This window comes from Pocillopora verrucosa, chromosome 4, assembly GCF_036669915.1.
Source record: "Pocillopora verrucosa isolate sample1 chromosome 4, ASM3666991v2, whole genome shotgun sequence".
NCBI lineage: Eukaryota > Metazoa > Cnidaria > Anthozoa > Scleractinia > Pocilloporidae > Pocillopora > Pocillopora verrucosa.
In genome coordinates this window covers 26,524,310-26,549,239 of record NC_089315.1, presented here as the reverse complement: position 1 = coordinate 26,549,239, position 24,930 = coordinate 26,524,310, and the positions used below count along the sequence as shown (strand labels likewise).

At 39.9% G+C, this 24,930-nt stretch overlaps 1 protein-coding gene across 1 annotated transcript; it reads left to right on the top strand.

The window, feature by feature from the left end:
• The first annotated feature begins 473 nt into the window (after positions 1–473).
• Positions 474–23,766, top strand: LOC131779258 (uncharacterized). The gene is made up of 25 exons (XM_066165211.1): positions 474–591; positions 1,750–1,791; positions 4,109–4,263; positions 5,293–5,538; positions 6,381–6,533; positions 7,456–7,595; positions 7,745–7,809; positions 8,584–8,866; positions 9,862–10,030; positions 10,258–10,365; positions 10,509–10,957; positions 11,171–11,274; positions 11,383–11,690; positions 12,059–12,408; positions 12,687–12,869; positions 13,269–13,335; positions 13,508–17,187; positions 17,388–18,082; positions 18,406–18,819; positions 19,289–19,521; positions 20,110–20,263; positions 21,119–21,437; positions 21,816–22,016; positions 22,514–22,857; positions 23,441–23,766. Exons 1-24 carry the CDS (start codon positions 546–548, stop codon positions 22,848–22,850), a joined length of 8,901 nt encoding a protein of 2,966 aa, XP_066021308.1. The 5' UTR covers positions 474–545; the 3' UTR covers positions 22,851–22,857; positions 23,441–23,766.
• The last annotated feature ends 1,164 nt before the right edge of the window (positions 23,767–24,930 follow it).

Sequence of the window (24,930 nt, the reverse complement as noted above, 5' to 3'; positions counted from 1 at the left end):
ACAAGGACCGGAAATGAAGCTAAACACCTCAAGTTTGGTTGTTCCTTAGGCTCTGTTCTTCGATATCTTGTCTGCCTTGCATCACAAACCTATCAACACTGGAAGAGCAAAAGCGATCAACGCTTAACACATCGAATAACAAACCTGAAAAAAATTGTATTTAAAATGCAAACTACATCAAGTTGGAGATGACCTTCAGGTTAAAAAAGCCCACACGAACTGTAAAATTATTGTCAAAAAGAAATATTGCACCGAAATCATTTAAAATCTATATAGACGATATCATTTTTCTAATATTAAGATCAAGGGTGAAGGGCAGCTGATTATTTTAAGTTCTCTTTCCCAGCATTCCTGTGAATATTGTAATCCTAGATTAACACCGGATATTCGTTAGAGTTTGTAATAAGATAGAATGCCTAAGATATCTTGTTACACCACCGGCATCGTTGATGTACTGTCAGTATAAAAAGATGAGTTTTGGCAAACTGCTTTAGTAGCTACTCGTAGCTCATCCCAGTAGCTCTTGCACGAAAATTCGGTGCAAAATGAGAGTTCTTATTGCTTTTCTGCTGGTTGGTGGAGCTCTGGCAGGTAAGAGAAATGTTTCTCTAAGTTAGGTCTTGTGTTTGGTGGAAATATTTTGTTGTGCTCCATAATTCCTATTCTGTTATTTTTTAGCGAATCGTTGCTACTTTCTTTCCTTTTTCGTTTATTTTCGGCCCTGTAAGTTCTTGTGCAAATATAACCTCCCAATCTTTATTCCAGTATTGTTTTCTTTTAGTCCATTTTTGCGTTTAGCCTAAGAACTTGGATCTATTGCGTAGGAAAATTTCTTAAGAACACCGGATATATTGGAAAATAATTTCAACGCCATCCGTACCGTTCGATTTTCGATGACGTAGGTGATATCTTTCCATTAGTTTTCTTGACTTGTTTTTCGGTGCGGCTTAAAGCCATGGGCTTATTTCTATTCAGTTCAACGAAACCAAAGTTTGACCAGCTCAAATTCACGGGAAAACCCTCAGTGGAAATTCCTAGCAAATACCTAAGTCACAGGCAGCCCAAACATATCTTGGGGGTTCCTGCATCATGAAAATTACCGAATAGATGTCTTAACAGAGGCACAAACCCAACGTTTCCTTACTTTGAAGTCTGTGTGTTTGTATATTTGTAACAAAATCACTCATTTGGTAAACTAAGTCAATATTTTCTGGAGTGTGGCTCGGGACTTGAACCTCTCAACTTCAGATTTTAATCACTTGCGCATCATTAAAAAAATTCATAATCACGCAAAATGTAACTTGTACAATCTTTTCAATCCATGGCTACTCTGTGCCCTGCAGCCGAAAGCTGCACCGATTCGTAAAATTTGTTTCCTTTGAAGACAAAAATGTATTCTACCAGGATGGCTTGAAAGCCGATTGAGAGGCAAAAGGTAGCCTCGACAAAACGATACGTAGCTTCCAGACGTTATATTTTGCGTGACAACGATATCTCCAAGGAACACTAGAGGGCATGAAATTTGAAGCATAACGGTTCAAATCGCGAGCAATACTACAGGAAATATCGACTTTAGTAGCTAAAGGGCGTTTTTACCGCAGACGAGCACGTAGACGAGAAACTATGGAAAATTAACTTTGATTTCCTCAATTAACACACATATTTAGCATAATAGATATTTCCACAGCGCTTGGGCTGCCTGTGTCTGAAGGGCTTATCCTTACTAGCTTGCCATCTGTTTCTTTGCAGTTCCAGTGCCAATCAGCAAAGAAGAAGAAATCTGCGATCAAGGTACTCTGCAAAAGTTAAAGTATTAGATTTCTTTGCTTACGGTTAGGGTTGGTGGCGACTCTTGTTCTCTTTTCACAGAGTTGATTTAATCAACAGAATAAAAAAAGGAAAAAGAAGAAAGAGAGAGAGAGAGAGATATAGAATAAGAACGGTGAAAGATCGTTTCCTATCCAACAGTAAATGAATATTTATTTAGAAGAAAAAAATTCTTCGTTGTAAACTGTATTCGGGTGTCTTAGTGTTACGTGCTGATGGTATAACGGTTATCAAACTAACAGGAAAAGGATCACCAACATAGGGTGCCTATCTCATAAAACTAAATAATTGCGGTTTGTCTCACAATCAGGAATTTTTGCTCTTCTGTCGTCGAAAATCCTCCTAATTGCTATTGTTCTGAGCAGAACGGAATTGGATTACAACGATAACATCCGAAAGAATTCTTACACAACGAAAATGCACACATCTTTGCTGCGTAAATAAAAATCGCGGGGAAAACTCCAGAACACTATGAGGCAAAGTTTGCATCCGTTTTTCAATCCATTTTAAAAGTGTTGAGTGCTCGATCCGCTCCGGTTTATTTGCGTTAATTGACCCCGAAAAAAACCTTTGGACGATTTGACCTACTCTGTTGACATGTATGTGGAAGATGATCCGATCACATGTACACCTCGTTTTCTCCACGGATGTACGCATGATAGCTCGTCTAAATTTCCAGATTCTTCCACAAATATTACGCAGTCATAATAACCCTTTTTCTCGATGATGGTTTGGTTATTACGTAATATTTCCGGTGTAATTGAGCCTCCTTGGTTTTTTGCCGACGTCAGAACATCAGGGGGAAAGCTCGCTTCTGTTCGTTGTGCATGTGGAAAAGTAAAAGTTTCACGTGAAAGGTTTGTGTTACGTGACCAAAATCAGTGCGTGTTTCGGCTTGCTTTGTCATGCCAGTTATGACAATAGGAAAAATTGATTCGAAAAAAAAACATATTTAAGTTGACATTCTAGCCTTCGCAGATAAGTCTTACTATTTTTAACTAGCTAGAAAGTATTGTTCTCATTTACTTGGTGTTTATAGATGTTCTTCTTAATAAAATTTTCTCATTTGTATTTTTTATTTACCTTTCTTGGTTCTATCAACTTTAATATACAAGTTGCAATTATTGGTTACAGTTACCTTTGGTTAAAGAAATCGCTCCACTCTTTAAAAAAAAATTTAGGTGATAAAGATCTGCTATCTGAAACCTGCCTTCGGATTCGCCAATCGGTCATTGTTAATTTTCCCTCCGTCCATGGCAGGACAATCTGGCGAAACAGGTTGCGGGTCACGTTTAGTAATTTCGTTTGACATTGTTGAAAGGTCAAAGATTTGATGATTGTTTTGATACATGATTCATGTCAGTACATTTGACATATATCAGGAGAATTTATCCTCTTGCCAAGTCTCGTGACAAAGCGTTAGGAACATTTGTTTCACGCCATAACTCAGGGAATGCACGATACAAATAAACAACACTAAAAAGAACGATCAAAGAGCCCAGACAAGCATTTCAAAAGTGGACAATTGTTCGTTTAAAGTTTTATCGTGTAAGCTCATGACGTATTAAGGTTTATTTAGTTTTTAAATCGGGGTGAATTGAACCAATAGTTTATTCTTCGTGTTTTTATGCATTTTCCGCTTTTCACGGGCAAAAGAGGCGTTTTGTATCTCGTCACTTCTGTTCAAAAAGAAATCATAGCCTTTCGTGCCAAACTCCTGAAAGCCTTTCGTGCCAAACTTCGGCTTTACAATTAATAAAAAGCAAATATCCGCCCCTTACACGCCCCCCGACACGCACCAGTTCACGCCCCCAACACGCCCCCTTCCCTCCAAACACACCAACAAACAAGAATTCGTGCCGATTGCCGATTGGTAACTTTCAGTTTTCTGTTATATTGAATCGAAGAGATTTCCTCGATAGTTTACATTTGGAGTTCTGTAGAGCCACAAAAAAAACGTAGACAAAGTTAGGATTCAAAGGTTGCGAGATAAAGAATTTGGGCAAAAAACGCATGAATCAAAGGCATAGGATTACCAGAGGAACTTTTGGGCTAATTAATTTAGAAATCCAGGTGGTCTTTTTTTTGTGGATCTCGGCCAAATCAACTTGTTTTTACGGAAATGCGTTGAAAAACGTGCGCAATCACCATGACGCACAGGAACAAGGAATAAGATAGACAGACAAGTGTTCACGTGGAGGGGTCGTGATCATGCGTAATGCATTAGCACGTGATCTGTAAAACTAACCCGTATTGACGTGACATTTTCTTTTTCTCCCAGCATTTACACGATTTGTGCCCAACCAAAGGTACACTTATCGTTATGTTGCTACCACCGTGACTGGTGTGACAGGAACAACCAATCAAACGACTGGACTTCGCATTGAGGCTACGTGTGAGATCAATGCACTAGCAGACTGCCGCCGTTCTCTCTGGGTTTGTTATTTTGTTATCTTTTCTTGCCTTTTAAAAATATTTTTCTTTTCTGGTCACTTGATGTCAGTGAAGTCATAGTATTGAGCGTTTCTGAAACTTATGAAATTAACCCTTAAACTTCCAAATTCTAATTGATAATTCTCCCCTCCAGCTACTACATATTTTATTAGAAATTAGTTGCGAGAATTTTGTGTTAGATGAAGGCAACAACTTTTACTTGATATGTTTGATCACTCTCATTACCTGTTTGCTGGATAATGTTTGGATATTGTTGGGAGAAGTTAGATATTAATCACTTCTGGGAGTTAAAGGGTTAACGCGCTTTTTGATTTAATGTGGACATAAACTGGATAGGAGCGACCAAGTTGAGGTTTTACATCTGATTGGTCGAGAACGTTTTAAGTGGTCTTAAGTGTGTATGCATATGGGGGATGAATGATGGAAAAAAGTTTTTGGAAGCAGTAATCTTGTCACATAATTGGCTCTTCTCTAGGTTAGTGAATCTTACTGTTGGATTCATTTTGCGTTGTTGAAGTATTAACACTTAGTCTCCTTGGTAATAATAATAAAAAAAAAATAATAATAATTATGGGAATTAACCCTTTGACTCCTAGAAATGATTAATAGAGAACTTTTCGCTAAAATAATCATACATTATCCTACAAAAAGGTCTTCAGAAAACTCCAACTCATCTGGAAGAAGTTGTTATTTTGATCTAACACTAAATTCTCATAACTTATTCACAAGAAAGTGTGTAGCAGATAGAGGGGAGAATTAGCAATCAGATCTTAGGAGTGAAAGGGTTAAGTAACCGATATTCCACCAAGTGGCTCTTCAAGTCCACTATTTGTAGTTCTTCCAGAGTTCAGTTAGAGGACGAAATGAAAAGAGAACAGGAACTTTTGTTGAGATATTGTTGTGACTTGGCTTTTCATTTCATATATTCTTTTGAACAGCCTCAACGAACATAATCGAGATTTTAATCGAGGAAGTCCCCGCACATTCATAAAACTTTAACATAATCTGCAGGTGAAAGATGTAAGAATCTTCGAAGCCTCACCTAACGGAGAAAAAGACTTCAAATCATCCCCCAACCAGGAAAGTTTCAAGAGGGCACTCGAGGCAAACCACCTGGTTTTCTCAGAACGCAGAGGCCGTTTTGTCATGGTGCTGCCGGTTAAGACAGAACCTGTGTACATCACCAATATCAAGCGTGGTATTTTGAGTGCACTGCAATTGCAGTTTAGCGAAAAACCACAAGAAATGATTCACGAGGTAGCTTCATTTAGTAAAATTATACATTGTGGTGAACAACAACACAAGGTCCTAAAGTTAAAACCAAAAGTTACTCTGAGGAATATCAACATATGAATTATACTTTTGACTCTAAGTACTGAACCCTTCTTCATAGGCTCAGAGATTGTATTTCTCCTTGGAGAGACTGAAAGATTTTAAGCTAGTGTTGTTTCTACTTTCATTCAATGACATGCGAGAAAAAAAAAAAAAACTGGGGAATCAACGAGAAGACAGTTAACTTCTGCAAGCCATGAAAGGCAATCTTTTGTGTTTAAGGACCAAAGTTGAGCCTCTCAACTTTGTTGGGAAATCTGCAACCAAAAAACGCGAAAACCAAAACGCAAGAAAAAAATTGAGACTTCCTGCAAACAGGCGATAATTTCGAAAAAAAAAAAAAAGCTAACTGATGTAAATAACAAACCAAATCTTGTTTTAGGTGGACTTGGTGGTTTTAATTAATTCTCAGCCATAATAACGGTGTCAGTTGGATGCCATAATTTGGAAAGGATGAGTGATTTAGAATCAGCTAGAGGGTAAAAATGCCATTCCAACCATTGGGTTACAAAAAAGGCAAACAAACAAACGAAAAAAACAGCAAATTAAAAACAAAATTTCAACTAAACACTGCACAGTTGTTTCAAGTGGAACCTATCCTGTTGATCAAGGTAACTGATTAACTGATCAACTGTAACCAATTTTCAAGTAACTACCTAATAGGGACAAAGAAAGACAAAACAAAACAATAACTAAACGGCTAACAAACCAACAGACAAACAAAATAACAAATTTTCGATCTATTTTCATATCTTCTTACATTTCAGGTTGATGTGACAGGAAACTGTACATCCGAATACAAGATTGTGAACAAACAAATAGTGGAAAGCGAAATCACCAAGAAAAGGGATCTTTCCAACTGTACCAGTCGATCACACAATATCACCAAGCTGAACCCAGTTACATATGACGTGAACTCGGTGAGTAACAATCAAGAATGAACCGTGTTTAATTCGGTAATGTCGATAGTAAAAAAAAAACGTCGCCAATATAAGTATAAAGATGTGAAACTCTAAATTGACGAGTTCATTACAAAAAAAATTATAAACACTGCGCAACCATTGCCTTAAGTTCAACGAACACAAATCTAAGCAAGATAAAGGAAAAAGACCAAGAGAGATGATAGATTTTAAGGTAACAAAAAAAAAGTTTTTTTTTTCAAAAATTTTAATGACAGAAAATAACTTTCATTTAAGCTGCGGATTGAAAATCGAGTCAAACAATGATCCTAGCAAGTGAGCAGCAATTTAACCCTTTACACCCAAACATCAGTATGCATATTCTCCATACTATTCTCTGTAAATTTCTCGTAGAGCTGACAAGTAGAATTTGTTTAAAAATCGAGAGCTTAACCAGTTGGTAATCATTTCCTTGATTCTCGTGGCCTCAATATTTGATTCAGGGCTGATTTTGTAAGGAGAAACTAGAAGCTGGTCATTCTTAGAGGTTAAAGGGTTAATAATTGCAGAAAAGAAGCCTGGAAAATTCAGGCTTCGTAGGGATTTGAACCTTTGCTTCTCATATAACAATGTGGGCCTTTCTACCAACCTAGCTACGAAGCCACGCGTTGAGAGCAAGGCAAATTTCTATCCTGTCACGAGGGTAAGACAAAGAAAAAAAAGCCGAATATCCATGGGGAATCGAACCTCAAACCTATGCTCTACCGCTGAGATAATGGAAACTCTATGGCGTAAGCCAGGCCAGTGCTAGTTTCCTGTATACTGTTAAGATGAGCAATGTCGAAAGCGTTGTTTAGGTAGGTAGAATAAGAGAGAGGGTAGATTTTGATCTTAGGAATGAAATTTTTTTAGCCTTGTCACGAGCTTGAATGTTTTTTTGCAGCAAATACAAGGTCCTCTCAACTCAACAAGCTTCTGCCGTTACATTGTGCGTGAAAAGCACGTTAAGACTGTGGAATGTAACGAAACACACCTTATGCGACCATTCAGCTACAATGCGGCTGGAGTGACAACTAATGTCACGTAAGTGTTCCTTTGGAAAGATAGTGCGTTACCTATATCATTTTGACTCGTGTATTCTTTTGATGTCACATAGTATATAAAGAACAATTGCTCGCCGGCACTTTAAAAGGCGGGGAAGTTAGACTTTTCTTTTTCGCAATTTCTTACAGGGTGAATTTGACCCTTGAATCGGTACGCATGACGTTCTTCTTCGCGGACGAAATGAAATTTCCAGGTAATGTTCTCTTTTTAAATTCTACACACTCAAATTTGGAATGCTAACATTATTTCTGAACTCTTTACAAAGCAAAATAGATTTCGTTAATCAGAGTTGCTTAATTGTAAGAGAAGGGGGCCTATCAAATACTGTCTGATGTACTGAAAACTATATGCCTTACGTCCATGCGTTTCCCTGGGATTTTTAAAATGCTTCCTAAGCCAAACTAGTATCTACTATTGTAGAGATTTTGACATGGTAGGAGGAGTGCGAAACTGGGTTTATTGGGAATGAGCGGTAGCTTGTTAAGGAAGGAAACAATGTAGGAAACCCAATCCGCAATCCTCTCGTGGGAATACGGATAATTTCTAGGTTGAAGTTAAACCAGCTGTGAGTAGAGGTATCTGCGTAGACTAGTAGGAATGCCATTTTTCTGTTGCCTCCGCTAAGTTAAGGAATTCGCCTCCTTCTCATCTACGTCATTTTAAATTCTCAGCATCTTTTTCCATTCATGACTTCAGCATTATATGGAATATTTCATCGTTCATGCGTCGCAATGCTGACCTGCAATTTATTGGACTGTTGTTAGTATCATATCAGTGTGGCGGTCTCTAGTTGTCTACATAAGGAAGTTTAGCTTTCCCTTAAGACTCTGTAAGAGCATTTAGGCTTTGTAAAATTTATTATCGACATTATTATCAATAGTATTGAATGTTATCGTTTTCTATTTTTGTAGTAGAAGAAGCGGTTGTGTATTTGAAATTGAATTCATAATTTTCACTCTTTGAACAGAGATGAGAAAATCAAACATGTTTTACGAGCAATCTTTGCCGAAAGCTGAGGTAGAGCCAGTTTATGAGACATCCTCTAAGAGCGCAGAGGACGTTTTAGAGGGCTTGATCAAGATCCTTCCTATCAACGAAACCAAACCGAGCACGGTGACTAAATTCACCCGTTTGGTCTTCTCAATCCGGAAACTCGACGTAAACGCTCTGAAGAATGTCTGGACTCGATTTTACAACTGCGATGAACAACAAGAAGGCGAGTTCACGAAGAAACAGTGCAAGAAATCACAGTGAGTCTTTGTTTTAACATTAGTATGCATATTCTCCATACTGTTCTCTATACATTTTCTGTGTTGGTTGACAAGGAGAATTTTTTTAACAATCAAGAGCTTCTTGGTCACTTTCCTTATTCTCCTGACCTTAATTTGTGATACAGGGATGATGTGGTAAGGAGAAATTACATGCTGGTCACTCTTAGGGGTCAAAGGGCTAATTAAGACAACTCAGGGGGAAGTACAATTCTACATGACGTAAAGAATTCTATTCTATCCAAACATACTCCCGCTGGGTTAAATATTTTCTGCATATTAACAAATGTTGCTTGGATTGATGGTTCTTCGAATAAAATGATGGATTAGACTAGGAGAGGTAGAGGAATGTTGAAAGCTATGAAGGAGAGTAAATTTTAAAACTCTCATTTCAAAGTAAACAGAAGGAACTATCTTTGAGTTGACTACTTACAATCCACCACTAAACCTCTCAGTGCTATGTGACATTATCACGTATCCCTGAGACCGTTCCATCTTGATTTGAAGTATCCGTGTCCCTCATTCCCTTTCCAAACAGAGGCGAACTACGAGTACAATTTGGGAAGTAAAATAGTCTCCTTCGTAATCGCCCTGTAGAAAGTCAGCGATGCTCCAATGCCCACCCCCTCCCCCTTCCCTTAGACTTTGGTAGGGGGAGAAGGGTGACATCAGAAAGAACAACTAATAAGGCGATGGGGAAGGTTTATGGTACATTTGTGATATTACTCTTAAGGTTTTCATAAGGCCGGAATCAACGTGATCGCAACTGCTAATCAAAACAAAACAGAAATACCACAAGTGCCAGCAGAACCTCAAAGGAAAAACAAGCAGACCTCTTGAAGCGCGGGAAAACGTTACAGGTCGCGATCAGCTTTCAGTACAAATCTAAATGCAAAGCAAGACAAAACAAAGCTAACTCCGGATCCATTTCAACAATCAGTCGACATTAATTACTTTTTCCTTCTTTGTTTTTTCAGGGCGTATTTGCTTGACGCTTTCACGCAGTGCGGTACCACCCCGTGCTTGAGATACATAATTGAGGCCATCCGCGACTACAATCAAGTTAAACCTGAACATATGGCTTACCTATTGAATGGAATCAGTGCCGCGCGAAATCCAGCTCCATATCTCTTCGACGAAATGATCGTAAGCGATTTTTCATTTTTCTTATATTTGAATCGAGAAGATTTCTTTATAGCCCCTTGGAGCTCCTCAACTGCCCTCACGTTAAAAAATTTAGTCTTCACGTGGTTTTGTTTATACATCCTTTCCCTTGAAAGGTTTAATTTGCCCACTTTTGTAAGCCTTTAGGAAAGTACCATATACTTTTTTTGGCTGGAAAGTACCATATACTTTTTTTGTTACCTTTGCAGGATTTTCTAAGACGGAGGAGTGATTTACCCACAACCACACTACTTTCCCTTGGAACCATGATCCGGAAGTACTGTCAACGTACACCAAAAGATTGCTTGAGAGAATCTGTAAGTTTTGGTTACAAGCATCACAAAGCTTTTAACATAATGACCTCATCTATGCATGCCAATAAAAATCCACATCGAATTTCTGCAGTTTTTCCGCTCTTTTCTTTTTTTGACAATTTGTGTTTGTTCTTGTTTGTATTCAGGACTCTGCTGTGATGCGTGCGGTCTCCTTCTTAGAGGAGCAACTTCCAAAGAACTGTGAGGCCACCTCATATGACATTGATGACGTCATTATCACCCTAAAAGCTATTGGCAATGCAGGACTTATGCACTCCAAAGCAAAAGAGCTTGTGAAATGCTCACAAGGAGCCAACTTCCTCAATATCTCTGTAGTTGCCATAGAGACCATTCGAAGCATGCCTTTCTGCCCAGATACGTGGAATGTTCTGGGAAGTGAGGTGTTTGGTGACTATGGCAATGACCCCGAGGTGCGTCTGCAGGCTTACCTTGCCTTAATGAAGTATCCCGATGAAAAAACGATCAGATACGTGGCACAAGTACTGGATGGTGAAGTCAATACCCAGGTTGGCGCCTTCGTCAGCAGCCATCTCAAACAGATGAATGACTCTGTTGAGCCCACTTATGGCAAGAGGTAAGTTTTTGTTGTTCAACACCCCCTTGATACCCTTTCACACAAAGCTGATGTTCCTTTTCTCTAAGAGGTGCAAAAGTTTGGAAAGGATAAAAAAAATCCTTATTTTGTGTATATAGAGAATGGAACATCACACAGCTGCAGTTGTTGCCGCCCCTACGTGCCCCTTAATTTTGAAATGATGGATGACTCTTTTTAACAACACTCTAACAGATTGAGTGAACTAATCAAGAAAGCTCTGAAACAGCGGACAACCCCTCTGCGTGATTTCAACACCACCTACAAGTCGCAGTTCTTACAGAAAAGTTATTTGAATGGTGAGTGTCCGCTATACATAAACGGAATCTTTTCCTCTTATTGCTCCTGTTGTCTGTTATGTCTGCAACTGAACTCCTACAATTTGATTTGTTTCTTTTTCCTTCTAGAGGAAAATAATCTGGGCTTCAGCACAGAAAGTCATGTGATCTACCACCCGGAGAGCCTTGTCCCGAGAAGCGCAGAACTCAATGTGACCCTTGACCTATGGGGCGGGGCTATCCCGGTGGTCGAGACAAGCACAAGGCTTGAGGGCCTGGAGATCATTTGGGAGAAGCTTTTTGGACACAAAGGGTACTTTCCTGAAAGTCATATCTCGGGGCTCATGAAAACACCAGAGAAGAGCGAAAATGAGGCCAGAGAAATTCAGAAGAGGAGTGTAGACAACGTAATTGACTTGGAAACTCTTGATAGGAAGGTGAGAACAGCTTCAATGGGGCACAGTGAATTGAGAGGCATCCCATCTCGGGAAGGCCAAGCTAAAGTACAGGCTTCCCATCTTTTTGCTTCCCATGGCGAAAAGTTTAAGGCATCTTAAAAAAAAGAAACAGTAATACCTCTCTCTTTGACTTAATTTTCTCAGGAATTACTTTTATTCATCCATTCTTCTTTGCTTTTTATTTTAATTCATTCTTGTTTCTCTGTATCAAATCATTTCGTATAAGTGTCAAAAGCTATGTGCTAGATGTTAAAATTTCGTTAAGAGAAAAAGCAATGTTTGGATACGGGTACTAGAGTACAATAAATGTTTAAAGACTAAATTTACTTATGTTATTTTTAACGCAGGTTAACCTTCGCAAGATGACGCCCAGTGGTCTTCTTTCTCTGAAGTTGTTTGGCAATGAACTTGACTTGTTCAGATTGAAGGATCTCGAATGGTTGGAGGATGATGATATTCCCATCGCTGATCTGATCGAACTGTTGCGAGCTCTTTCAAAAGGAGTTGACAAGACTTTCACCAAAAGTTTTCTGTTCTTGGAAGAGACTTATATCATTCCGACATGCCTTGGAATACCGCTGAACCTAAGTATCAATGGTACATCTGTCACCAGTGTGCACGTACAAGGAAAGGCTGACCTATTGAGCCTTTTCTGGGGTAACAAGAGGGCTGTTGTCAAAGGAACTGTAAAGCCAAGGTAACGAAAAGAAGTATTCGTCAACTTTTAGGAGGTATCATCCTAAATTTTAGTTCAAGTGACTATAAATCTACTTGTAATATTGATTAAGGGAGGTCTTTGAAAAAGGGATAATCCTGAGGTCCAAAATGTACTAACAGCAGACAAATGATACAAGAGTTATATGCATTTTTAGGCTAACGTTTGCTATTTTGGTATAAACCTAAACTGGAATTTCATCGATCATAAATTTGTTTGTTGTTTAAATTAATTCATTTCGTTCTTCTATCATTCCATAGTGCTGCCATCGTGATCTCTGGAAAGGTTACATTGGATGCCTTCCACCTATCAACAGGCGTTCTTCTGAATGGTTCAATTTCCACTTCCACCGAATTACAAGGAAATTTAACCTACAGTCAGGAGCAAGGATTAAAGTCACATTTCAATGTCACCGACAAGCCACAGGAGATTTTGAACATCACGTAAGAACAATAGCCCTCCTTTTTATTTTGTTATCACGTACTTTCCGTCGTAGCGTCTGTTTAAAGTACCGATTGTAATGTCTATGACGCAACTTCACTATATAGAACAAAATCGTCACATAATGTTGCGTTGACCCCAATTGGAGATCCATTTTGAAGGCTCATAATTATAAATTTATGGATGTTGACACAAAGCTCCTCGAATGCTTTCCACGGCGTCATCTGACCCCATTAAATTTATTTATTCAGTATTTTTGTCAGTTGTAGTTATCCTGAAATTTCATCTTCACTTTTCAGTTGATCTTAATTTTCATCCCGTGTAACCTAGGGGATAGTTGCATTTATAGAATTTCTCATTGCGTTTAAGTTGATTCATCATCCATCGTCTTTCCTCTTTAGAACTTCTCTTTTCCATCATTTCAACAACGAAGAGATCCCGATCCGTGGAGTGGACCATCGCAACACGGTATGAATTTCCGCTTATAACTATTCATGCAGCGGGTTAGGAGAACCTAGTTTCATTTGCTTTTGATGTTTTCGTCTTATCCCGGATAAATAAAAATTCGAATGATGGGTAACTGCCATACCTTAAGTTACTATTTTGAGAAAATAAGAAAGTTATCGATTTTTCATTTCAGACTGGTATCTGCACCACCGACATTTTCAACAGTACTAAGATACTCGGCCTCAATTTGTGTTCCAACATCTCCATACCAGTGGCCTGGTACAATAAAACTGCTCCATTCTTCCCTCTTACTGGTCCTTCCAACTTCTCCGTCTACTTAAACAGAACCGATCCATTACTGAAAAACTTAAAAATGGAGGTCAACTTCACGAAGCCAGACAAACACACGAACAAGACGGCCATTTCCGTTTCTACTCCTGGAGCAAGCTACGAAAGGAGGTTCTTCTGCAATATCACCTCTAACAAAACTGAAGAGATGTATCGCTGGAATATAAGCGTTGGTGCCGACCACGAGAACGCCACCACGATTGATTATATCTTCGTTCCCATCTCCAAAGCCGTTAATATCACTCTCAATGTGGCAAGGAATCTCACAGCTTTCTACTTCCACCGCACCTGCCACAAGACACACAAAATCAAGTATGGGTTGGCAATGAATGCCACTCTCTTCAACAAGTCCTTTCACCACAGTTTCTTTATGATGAATGACACGCACAAGTGGCACTTGGAAACAAACATCACTGTTAAGAACACCACAGAGAGCATTCCTATCTCCGTTCTTTACCTCAACACGTCCATCAACCTCAACGGAAATACGACAGGTAACATGACACTAAAAATTACTCACCGCCCGCTCAACCTGACTTTGCACTTGCGCGGCCAACATAACATGACTACTCGTACCTCGAATGTGACTTGGAATGTCAGCTGCCCAACGTGGAGCACACCGATTCTGAACAATAACATCACAATAAACGTCAGTTACGTCAATACTACAAGCTTCTACAAGACCCATGTGAACGTATTCAACAACGGGACCCAGGTGCTGTCCTGTTATAAGGCATATCGTAACTCTACGGAGAAAAACATCACTGTCTTCTTCTGCAACGCCACAGCCTTCAACAGGACCTCCTCGCTGAACATGACTGTGACGAACGCAACCGACAGTATCAAGATTTGTCATTTGAATATCACTCACCAGAATAGATCAATCGCATTAAACACCACCTGGATGTACAACCACGAGGTTAGAAATGTCAGCCTAAACATCACCTATTTAAACCATTCAGTTGTGCTGTCAGGCTCTTTGAAGAACTACACCTTGGAGAAGGGATTCTGCTTCAACAGCGCCTATTTCAACGGAACTCACCATAACTTCACTCTATTGTCAACGTGCTTAAGCTATTTTAATGCTACTGAAAGGAAATCCTTGATCTTGAACATTACCAGCCTCAACTCAACTGCCACTATGAACACAACCTGGTTCGCCAAACCGACAGCGAGAGGAATCTTGGTTAACTGCACCTACCAGAACAGGACAATTTTCAACATGACAGCAACTTACTCAAACACCACTACTACTAGGAATCTCCATTTCAACCTGTCCATGGGTAACTGGAGTGCAGAGTTAAATCATACTTACTTCTCCACTGAAATGTTGCCGGAGGTTGATCAAATTCGCAGCATTAATATCACGCACAGGATCAGGAACGGTACATCTTCCTGGATGAATGCCTCATACGTTTTCACTTTCTTCAATACTACCGCGAAAAAGGACCTCATTGTCAACCTCACCTTCACTAACCGTACCTATGGAGCACAAGTTAACATGGTTAATAAGACCACGACTGAGATGGTTCATCACATCCTTAGAATCACTGGTTACACTCCAAACAGGACAGTCAGCTGGATGGGTGTCTTGACCAATTCCTCCAAGGTGTTCAACTTGGCATCCGTTTTGCAGTACCAACCAAAGAAAATTCTCAACCAAACATTTGTTTGGAACAAAGAAATCAGTCAGGTTAATGTCTCCATCGATTTCCTGCCAAACGTTTCTTTCAGTCTAAACTGCTCTGGAACCTTCAATACCAGCATCAGAGCAAACGCAAACGCCACGGTTTACAACAACACCCTTCTGTGGAATGGATTTGTGAGCAACATGAGCGTGGTGTCTAACTTAACCTTATGGAACCGTACTATCGAATTTGTGACCAAGACATGTAATAAGTCCCACAGTGCCTTCTTTAATCTGAGCACATGGCATCACTTCAATAAAACGGCATTTAATGGCTCCATTACCTGGTCCATCAACGCCACAGAGAGAGTGTCCTATTTCAATATCACCTCAAGGAACGTTACTTGGTTCCTCAAGATGTTCTCACTCAACGACACGCACTTCAACAACACCATTTACAGAATTAACGGCAGTGAAATGTATGTAGAGTGGAGCAGAGAGGTTAGAGGTGACAACACCGCATACGACGTATTGAACATGACATCTGTCAGATACGAATGGAGCGCCTTGAATAATCTCACTTTCCACATACCAACCAAGCTGGCGAACATTACTCTAAACGCAACGTTGGCTGGAGTAAACATGACCAAGTTCCGAACACACTTCAAATACGTTTTGAAGAACATCACTCAGGAGATGCTGCTGTGGAATTATACCAAAGAAAATATCGCCCAGAATCTCTTTAATCTCACCATACATCTACTTAATACCACCTCCCACAGCATCCCTAACGTCACCGTAAATTACCAAAGGTACTTCCAAGGCGACACATTTAACTATTCACTCTTCTACAACAACCTGGCAAATACTATTCTGAAGATCAAAGAAAGCAATGTTACGCTGGAAAATATTACGGAAGAGCTGATCGTGATTCTCCAGAACTTCACCGATCATGTCAATACCACTGCTTTTCTGGGAAACATCTCGAACATCATTGCGAACACGACATGGTACAATCAAACATGTGAAACATTTATTTTCAATTTGACTGAGTGGGGAAGAAACGCTTCGAAAAATTTTACTGTGTTGTTGAATAGAACAGTCAGCGAGATTGGAAACTGGACAATTAATAACAAGACAGTAAATTACTACCTAAAAACTTACCTACCTGGTGTCCAAAATCTTACGATAGAAATACTCAATGAAACTGTCAACTTCACTCAAGCTATGGTCAACGTGAGCTTGGTGTTTAGAAATTTCACCCACAATGTTACTGAGTACATCCTGAATGTCACGCACCCTGTGTTATACAGCATCTCCAGGCAAATACTCGTCAACATAACAGGATATATCAACAATTCTTCATTCCTTGGAGGAGTCGCGTACCCAGTCTGGCAGAACTTTACCGAAGTGGCTGACATCAGTGTTTTCAATTTAACCTACGAACTCTTCCACAACTGGACCATCTGCGATTCATCCTTCGAATGGTTCCTATCATCGCTTCACTATCCAATGAACATCACCCTGTCCTTCCATAATATCACTTCTGACGCCACCTTGTACCAAGCCATCGAAGGCCTGTTAAATAAAACTCTTGAGATGTACAACGCAACGGTCCGATCCCCGGCTTGCCGAATGAACCGTAGCCATGAGTGGCTGGTGAACGTCACAGACCTTGCTGTTATTTTAGTTAATGACACCGTTAATGTCCTGAACGTGACAAGCTTAAAGACCACTCAAGAAATTATCGAGCTCTACATCAATCGCACTCACAATATGACATCTCAACTTTGGAATATGACAGTCCAGATCCTCACTGCAACCAATTTCAGCGAACCTCCACAGAAATCATGGGAAATGATGAATTTCACGGCTCACTATCACAACTGGACCCACAGGTATTAAAATAATGATAGTGGAAATAGATACTGTACGAAGAAAAACTTTCTAGATGGACCACTCTTAAGAGTAAGTTGCATTGTACAGAACATGATTCTCATGCAATCTTTTATAGGTTAGACGAAGAGGACTTAAAATCGTAGAGTATACTGTTAAGTTGAATGTAAGATCAATCTTGATTGCCATCTTCCTTTGACAGTATGCCTTGGACCCGTCCAGTTCTGAAGAAGTGGAACTCAACTATGTTGGAAGTGATAACTGTTATGCGAAACCACAGTTGGCAAAGTTACACCCGATACTACTTCCCACGAGTGGTTCGATACACAGCTGAGCCAATAGAGAGTGATATTTATGTCACAGCGTGGTTCCTCCGACATTTCCCATCTAACACCACTCTGAATCAGAAGCAGATGAACAGTTCCTTCACCTACCCCATGCGGATAAACTACACTCAGTTCCTCCATCTTTGGGCTGAAGGTTACATTAACATGACCGCCTGCTCTCTAAATGCCACCCGAAACGCGACAGAATTCATCTTAAACGGCACCTACAACTTCACAGTGTTGGCCGTTAACATTACCACAAATTGGACGCAGACCTTTTACAACTTCACCTTCACTCTGGTTAACTCTACGGCCAGCTTTATTAATGGCTCGCTGGTCAATGAGACGATTTTTCACAATGCACATCTCCCAAAATACTTCTACTTCAATCTGATGAACTTCACCATGAATATCACGGATCACGCCTTCAACTACTCCATGTGCATGCTGGACCAGACTTTGCGTGAGTACGTGAATAAGACCCTCTCACCTGTAATTACGACATGGAGGACACTGAAGGCCCTTAATGAGCTGAAACCAGAGGATATCGTTGAGATGCTTCAACCGAAAAGTAAGTCCTATGGCGTGGCGTTGGATTCCCGCCGTCTCTTATCTAGGGGTCATAAACAAGAACCCTGCCTTTACAACGTTGTGACGCAAAATAAACGTCACCTTTTTTCAAGAAAACATTTGCTGGACACAGCCTCCTTTGACCAGTAACTGTGTCAATTGTTCAAAATTCTCTATGACTGATTTTCTGGTCTTCAATTTGCAATGATGTTTTGAATACTTTTGTTCAGGCGCGAATAATAAAATTAGTTGCAGCTTTTGATAACCCTTTGACCAAACCTGCTGTTTATTAACTTGCGCATTTTTCACGTATCTCCTAACTAGACCAAACTGGCATGATCTTCGGAAAGAATATCTACACTTTTGACAAGCGTTACTTCCGCTTCCCTTGGATTAAGGGATCTAACTGTGAGTATTTGGTGAGCCGTGACTTCAAGGACGGAAACTTCACCATACTTTCTTCGCCTGAGGTTATCGTCATCATCACACGGGATGCTTTAGTGAATATTCACCGCAATGGTGAGGTCATTTCCCAAGGAATCACCGGGATGGACAAAACAAACGGTTTGACGCGCGATTTCTTTAAGGAGCTTCCTGTGAAATTCGAGAACACAACTATTGTACGAGATGGTCCATTCATCAATTTGACCAATGACTTTGGCTTCTCTGTCGAGTGTGATATGGAGCACTTCGTGTGCAGTTACGAAGTGTCTGGATTCTATCATAACAGAACGGCTGGTATGTAATGAGACTTTTAAATACTTTAATCAGTAGAGTTAGTTTTTTCGGTAGGGCAAGCCGATAAACTCATAACGCGAAATCGACTTACGTGGTTCGATTTGGCACCATGACGAGATGGAAATAAAATTTTGATAAATCTTGACAGCACCATTCCTCAGAACTACATCTAATTTTCTGCCGAACAGTTAGGCTTCAATATTACCTGCAACCTTCAAATGTATGTCAACATTGATTTACTTCGTAAAACGACAGATACATAGAAACATTCTATTGAAGCAGATCAGAATCGTGAAAAAGGAACCCAGGTCGCAATGCATTACTGACGTGTTCATGTCTTTGCCGGATTGTTTTTCCTCTTGTCTAAGTTTAATGTGGCTTGTGGATATATGAAGGACTGGTAACGAAACTAGATAAAGAAGTAGAGCTTTTCTTCAGAAATGAATGAGTAATTTTCCTTTGAACTCAGGTATCCTTGGTACTAATAATGGTGAACCTAGTGATGACTGGATATCTCCAAATGGCAAGAATCGAACTCAAGTTTCCGACTTCGTCAGCTCGTGGCGTGTGGCCGGTGACTGCAATGTGAAACCTGGTATCGAAGTGAAACAAATACCTTGCAATAGAGACGAGTCAGCGATAAAACGCTGCAGTGAGCTCTTCCTAAACAAGTCCTCGCCGCTTAGCAAATGCTTTTCAGAGGTATATCACTAGTTTCGCTAGAAGTTGTTAAGTGGAAAGTGAACTTGGTTTACACTCCAGAACCTTTTCAAATGCATCTCTACAACGGTTTTTTTTAGGACACACAACAACGGCAATAAACATTCTTATTCAGATTCGTGAAAATGTTAATAATGCTTTGAAAACTGGACATTCTTTAACCTTATCATAAAATTCCGCATGGATACTTAGATTATATTAACTACTTTAAATAAGAGCCAACAAAGTGCTTACTATTGCAAAAAGCTGTGGCGCTCTTATAGCGGAATTATCTAGATATTATCTAGAGTTTTCCTCGAGGACTTCATGATGTCTACATGAAGTCCCCGATGACTTCATGATGATGTTCAAACTTAGGGCATGTACGCTATGAGGGGTTCAATTCTGCCCGTTGACGTAAATTTCAAAGGGAATCGTGAGAAACAACCGCTGTCTTGCAAACCAAGGTGAAAAGAAGGTTAAAACGTCGGATTCGAATCATCGCTGGTATCTTAATTCTTACGTTTCATTATTTGCATTCTGTACCTTAACTTGGCAACATTTCTGAGCTTCCCTGTTCTCCAATTTCAGGTTAATCCAGTCGACTTTGCAGCTGCATGCAAAGCAGAATACAAGGATTGTGACGTCTCTGCACCGGTGAGAACCCTGCATTGCAATGTGACGGCAGCTTACATCCGACAATGTAAACGCCATGGAATTGAGGTTTCTCTGCCTGACGAATGCAGTAAGTTCGATATTCTCCACTTTTGTGACAAATTGAATAGTTTTTTCACCGTAGGGACGAAAGAAAAGATTGTCCTTTATCCGCAGAAAACAAACCGCCTCGCCCCTTCTTTCTTCTTCAACCCACCAAGTCAGTAGAGCATTCGGTGCAATATTTCATCCTTATCTCTCAATTTTCGAATGATTTTTTTTTATTTATGAGCTCTTCTACAAAACAAACATGTGAATATAAGATCCGCCAGAGTTAGGTTACGTCTATCGAACCTTGCGCATTATTTGGTATTTACACAGATATAAACATATACACGTCAACTGAAAATTTCTTCTTTCGAAACGGACTGCACCTAAAATTACAATCCACTAGCCAGAAGTGATAAGGAACTAAATTTTTTGACTTATTATTATTAGTAGTATTATCCTCGCAGTTTTGTGTATAGCATTGAAATATTGCAAAAGGGATAATGGTATATTTCAGCATTTTTTCATGTCTTTCTTTTAACGTCTGTGGTTCTTTTTCCTATCAATTCCAAGAATTTGCAGTCTCTTTTCAATCTTTTTATATCGTTTGAGTGCCCTGATTTTCACTCTATAGCGAAACCACCTTTACCACAGTAAATCAAAAAAAATTATTCAGTGATAGTGATATTATAGTGAATGAAGGGTTAAATAAAGTTGTTGATGAATTACTGCTGAGGAGGTTTGACGGCTAAAGCAAGCAACCACGGGGAATAATTTGGTTTGAATTCATTGCTCGGCCCGGCATTCAAATTGTCAATGTCAGTGACCTCGGAAACAGCAGTCCCACTTTAATCTTGTTGAGAGAGTATTTGGGTCACCTATTTCCTTTTGTCCACAGCATCTTGTGAAGTTGGAAGCAACATGCATGAGAAGAACTCGACATGGAAAGAGAAACCCTCGAGTAAAGTGGACATTGTTTTCGTGTGCAGCGAGGGTGAAGATATGGAGCCTGTGGCCGCTCTATTACCTTCATTTACACAGCAGATCGACCAATATATGAAGAAAGAGGGGATGTCACCGCAGTTTGGTCTTGTGGGGTTCAGCGGTAAAGTGCCAGTGCACAGGCCCGGTCATGAGCATACTATTAAGGGTCAGCTCTTTAATAGCGCCAAGTACTTCACAACTGACGTCATCAGGAACATGAGATTCGTCCCAAGGTTAGATTTGAATCCTTGCAAACCGTACTTGGTGAAGAGCAAATGAGCTTAGTGTAGAACCTAGCTAGACAGGCTTTCCGTGGCTTTTAAGAGACCTAAAAAATACTTTGGTGGGAAAACAGACACTTGGAGACACTTTGCCATTGAAACACGGATTGAACGGCTGCTTATCCCATGAAAAATGCAAGTGGTGCAGTTCGGTAAATGGATGCCCACCATAACACAGGGTCTGAAAATCGTGCATTCAAACCTTTCATAAAACTATAACATCTTAGGCGGGTAGAAAAAATGACTTGAAAGGCTTGAAGGATAAAAACAAACAGATACAGATAAAAATAGCGCACATGTCTTAAGAGATTTGTATCGTTCAATTTTCAGGAGCAATAGGGAATTCCCAGAAAGCGATGGCTATCTTGGCTTGATGAAGGCTGCCGAATATCCATTCCGACCTGCTGCCTCCAAGCTCATTGTCCTCGTCACGAACAGCATCCGAGTCAATCATAGCAACATTTCCAGTGAAACAGTCGTCAAGGCTCTGAAGGATATCGGTGCAAGACTTGTCTTGATCGGGAAGTTTCCGTAAGTAACTTGTGGATATTTTTATATGTAACAGAATTTTGGCTTTGTGGCCGATGAAGTCGCCCGGAACGTTTAAAAGCGCGATGCTGTGGATAACCAACTGCACAAAACCTTAATAAGTTTGCCAATTGAATGGGGTGGTGATAGATTAACCTCTTTTTGTCGTTAGGGTCTGCTAGTTGCGTAAAGTTAATAGATCAAGTGCAAGGAGAATTTAACATGATCACTCTGTCCAATTTTAATGTTGATAGGTTGGCGTGCCGATCAAACGCTCAGTGAAACAAGTTTCACTTGTTCGTCACCTATGTATCCGAAGTTTCACCTTATTGCAATTGACGTTCTCATATTCTGCCAAATTCTCTTGGAGTGGTCAACGGAACCCAATCGCTTCACAGATAGAAAAAAATTTCGGGGATTTAACCCTTATTTGCCTTATTTGGTGACTTTACTAGTTACTTATTCTTTATTTATTTCTTTCAATTGCTTCTGTCATTTAGGCTTAAGAGGGCCATTGCAATAGACACTTTCAATAATGCCTACACGAAGAAAGGAATTTCGAAAGCCGAAACGAAGTCACTTATAAAAATCTACCGACCACCTCAAAATGACGAATACTTCCAGGTTGTTACTGAAACACAAGGTGTAGGTATCAACCTGAAGCCCGCTTTCGAGGGACCAAAAGCTAAGCCATACTCCTGGCAAATGCAGATGATTTTGGAGAGCATTTTTAAACAATTGAAGCATGACACTGCACAGTGCAGAGAATGTTCTTGTGTCCCTGATATGGTTGGAAAGGGAAAGACCGTCTGCAAGACAGTACCATGCAAAGCTTAGAAAAAAGGTAAGACATTTAATGGTATCAACTCATAGTTCTAAGGTCAGTTGGCCCCGCATTCCAAGTCATATCTACAGATAATGTTTATGAAAGCGGGGCAGAGAGAATAAAAATAAACGTTACTCGTAGTTGACCAAAGTAGTACTTAGCCGAGATCGATAAAAGAGAAGGGAAGTGGGAGAGGTGAACTCGTTGTTTAAGCAATTTTCGTGGATGACCGTCGAAAATTAAGAAGAGTGAAAAGGACAGGTTCAGAGTAAAAGGCGCCCTCTACTAAGCGTCGTACGCTCTTTAGCTAGTGTACCACTGACTAAACTACAATATTAAAAAAATGCCAGGGTACCATCTCAGTCTTACTTTCAGGAAACAAATGGAAATTAACGTTAGCTTCATTCGTGTAACTGACTTATTGGCTACCTTGGAAATCATAGACTGCCTAAGTTTGGAATGCAAAAACATTTGTAGGCAAAGGATCCATATTCTCTTTGAGAGCTCGTTAAAAAAGGGGCCATCTTACTTTGACACGTCACATGAATTTACTCGGTAACTTAAGCCGTTTCTTAACTTGTCTTATTTTTGTGTATTTCAGGCCTACTGACCGTGAAATTGCCCTGAATGAACCTTCATATTATGCACAGTTATCAATCATTTTAAGCAAAAGCATTTAAGTTGGAGTAGACTAAAATAACCATGAGCGTCGAATATGTGTTAAGCTCTTTTTCATTATTTGTTTTGTTTTGTTTTTTGCTTCTTTGGTTTATTAAGGTGCAGCACATTAAAAAGGTGTTAATCGTAAACTTTAGTGAGTAGTATAGAAGAAGTTAGGCCGAACGGTTGTCAGCCATATTTAGCGACGGCTCTGTCGCTCGCAATTGCATGTAGAGTGATCACATTAAACTTCCATTTAAGCATTCATCGCTGGTGTTTTGTTCTTACATGTCCTCATCAATAACCCGTTCCCACTCCCTCCTCAGTTTTTCATCCCCGGCCCCTCCTTTAAATGTGCCACGCCATTGGGAATATTGAAATGTCAGCAGCCAGCCAAAACAACCGGCGAAGATGAAATGAACTTTCCTATCTTAAATTTTGCTACCATAAGTGCATTCGACAATTGTTAAGCTCAAATGAAGATCATTCAGGAGTCAAAGTTTTATTCTATGCTCAATCTCACCGTGACATGTTGATAGTGATGTGAAGAAAAAAATCACTGTACATCTTAGGGAAAAAAAGTATTTCCTAAAGTAATATCCTACATCCGCTTAATCACCGATACTTCGTGGTGATTATACTGGCAACCTCCTCCTTCTAACGATATATGTTGCGGTGAAGCGAAACGCTAATAAGGTCAAGGAGCATACTCACTCGTCTAAATAATTTGCAAATTGGTTTTGTTCTCAAGCTCGTACCGCAGGAACCTGCGTCACTCTTGTTGCGTTTCAATTGGCAGCATGTTAACGAGCCTTAAGTTCCTTAATCGCCTCGTTTGACTCAGCGTTAGTGGGGGCAAGGAAGAAGAAGGATAATGCCCCCCCCCCTCCCCTTCTTCGTTCCTTTTGATTACCTCTCCTCAGAAAGCGGTGACTGATCGATAGGCTCGACTAGGCTACCGCGGCGCCGAGGCCCGAAATCAAATGATGAGGGAGGCTTTAGTCGAGAGGGATGAAAATATGCGAAGGATAGGGATCTTACCAGCGGTGGAATTGGGATTGGAAGTTTAAAAAAGGCACATAAAGCCATTCTAAATAACGTTTCAATTTTCCTTTGTCATAACGAGATCGACCATGAAGGAAGTGCTTCATTCTAGGTTATAGAAGGTCAAATCATTTTACTTGGACGTCACGAGCCACCACCTTGGCAACTTTTTTTCGTTTTGAGTTTCATTTGTTGGATATTTTAGGAGTGGTTGGTTAAATTCCCTTTTCTTTTCGCTTCTCCACAGCGCTCTCTTGTCTGATTTTTCTGCTAATTGCTATAAAAACACTGCTCGACTGACTGACTCCCTTTTTCCCTTTTTTCTTTTGAGTCTCAACACAATCTGCTAAAAGGAAGGTAAATATAAAAGTAATAACTTAAACTCAA

Coding starts and splice junctions, on each gene's coding strand:
- LOC131779258 (XM_066165211.1), top strand. CDS start 546: ATGAGAGTTCTTATTGCTTTTCTGCTGGTTGGTGGAGCTCTGGCAG. Junction 5,539..6,380: donor CACAAGAAATGATTCACGAG/GTAGCTTCATTT, acceptor CTTACATTTCAG/GTTGATGTGACAGGAAACTG. Junction 10,366..10,508: donor AAGATTGCTTGAGAGAATCT/GTAAGTTTTGGT, acceptor GTTTGTATTCAG/GACTCTGCTGTGATGCGTGC.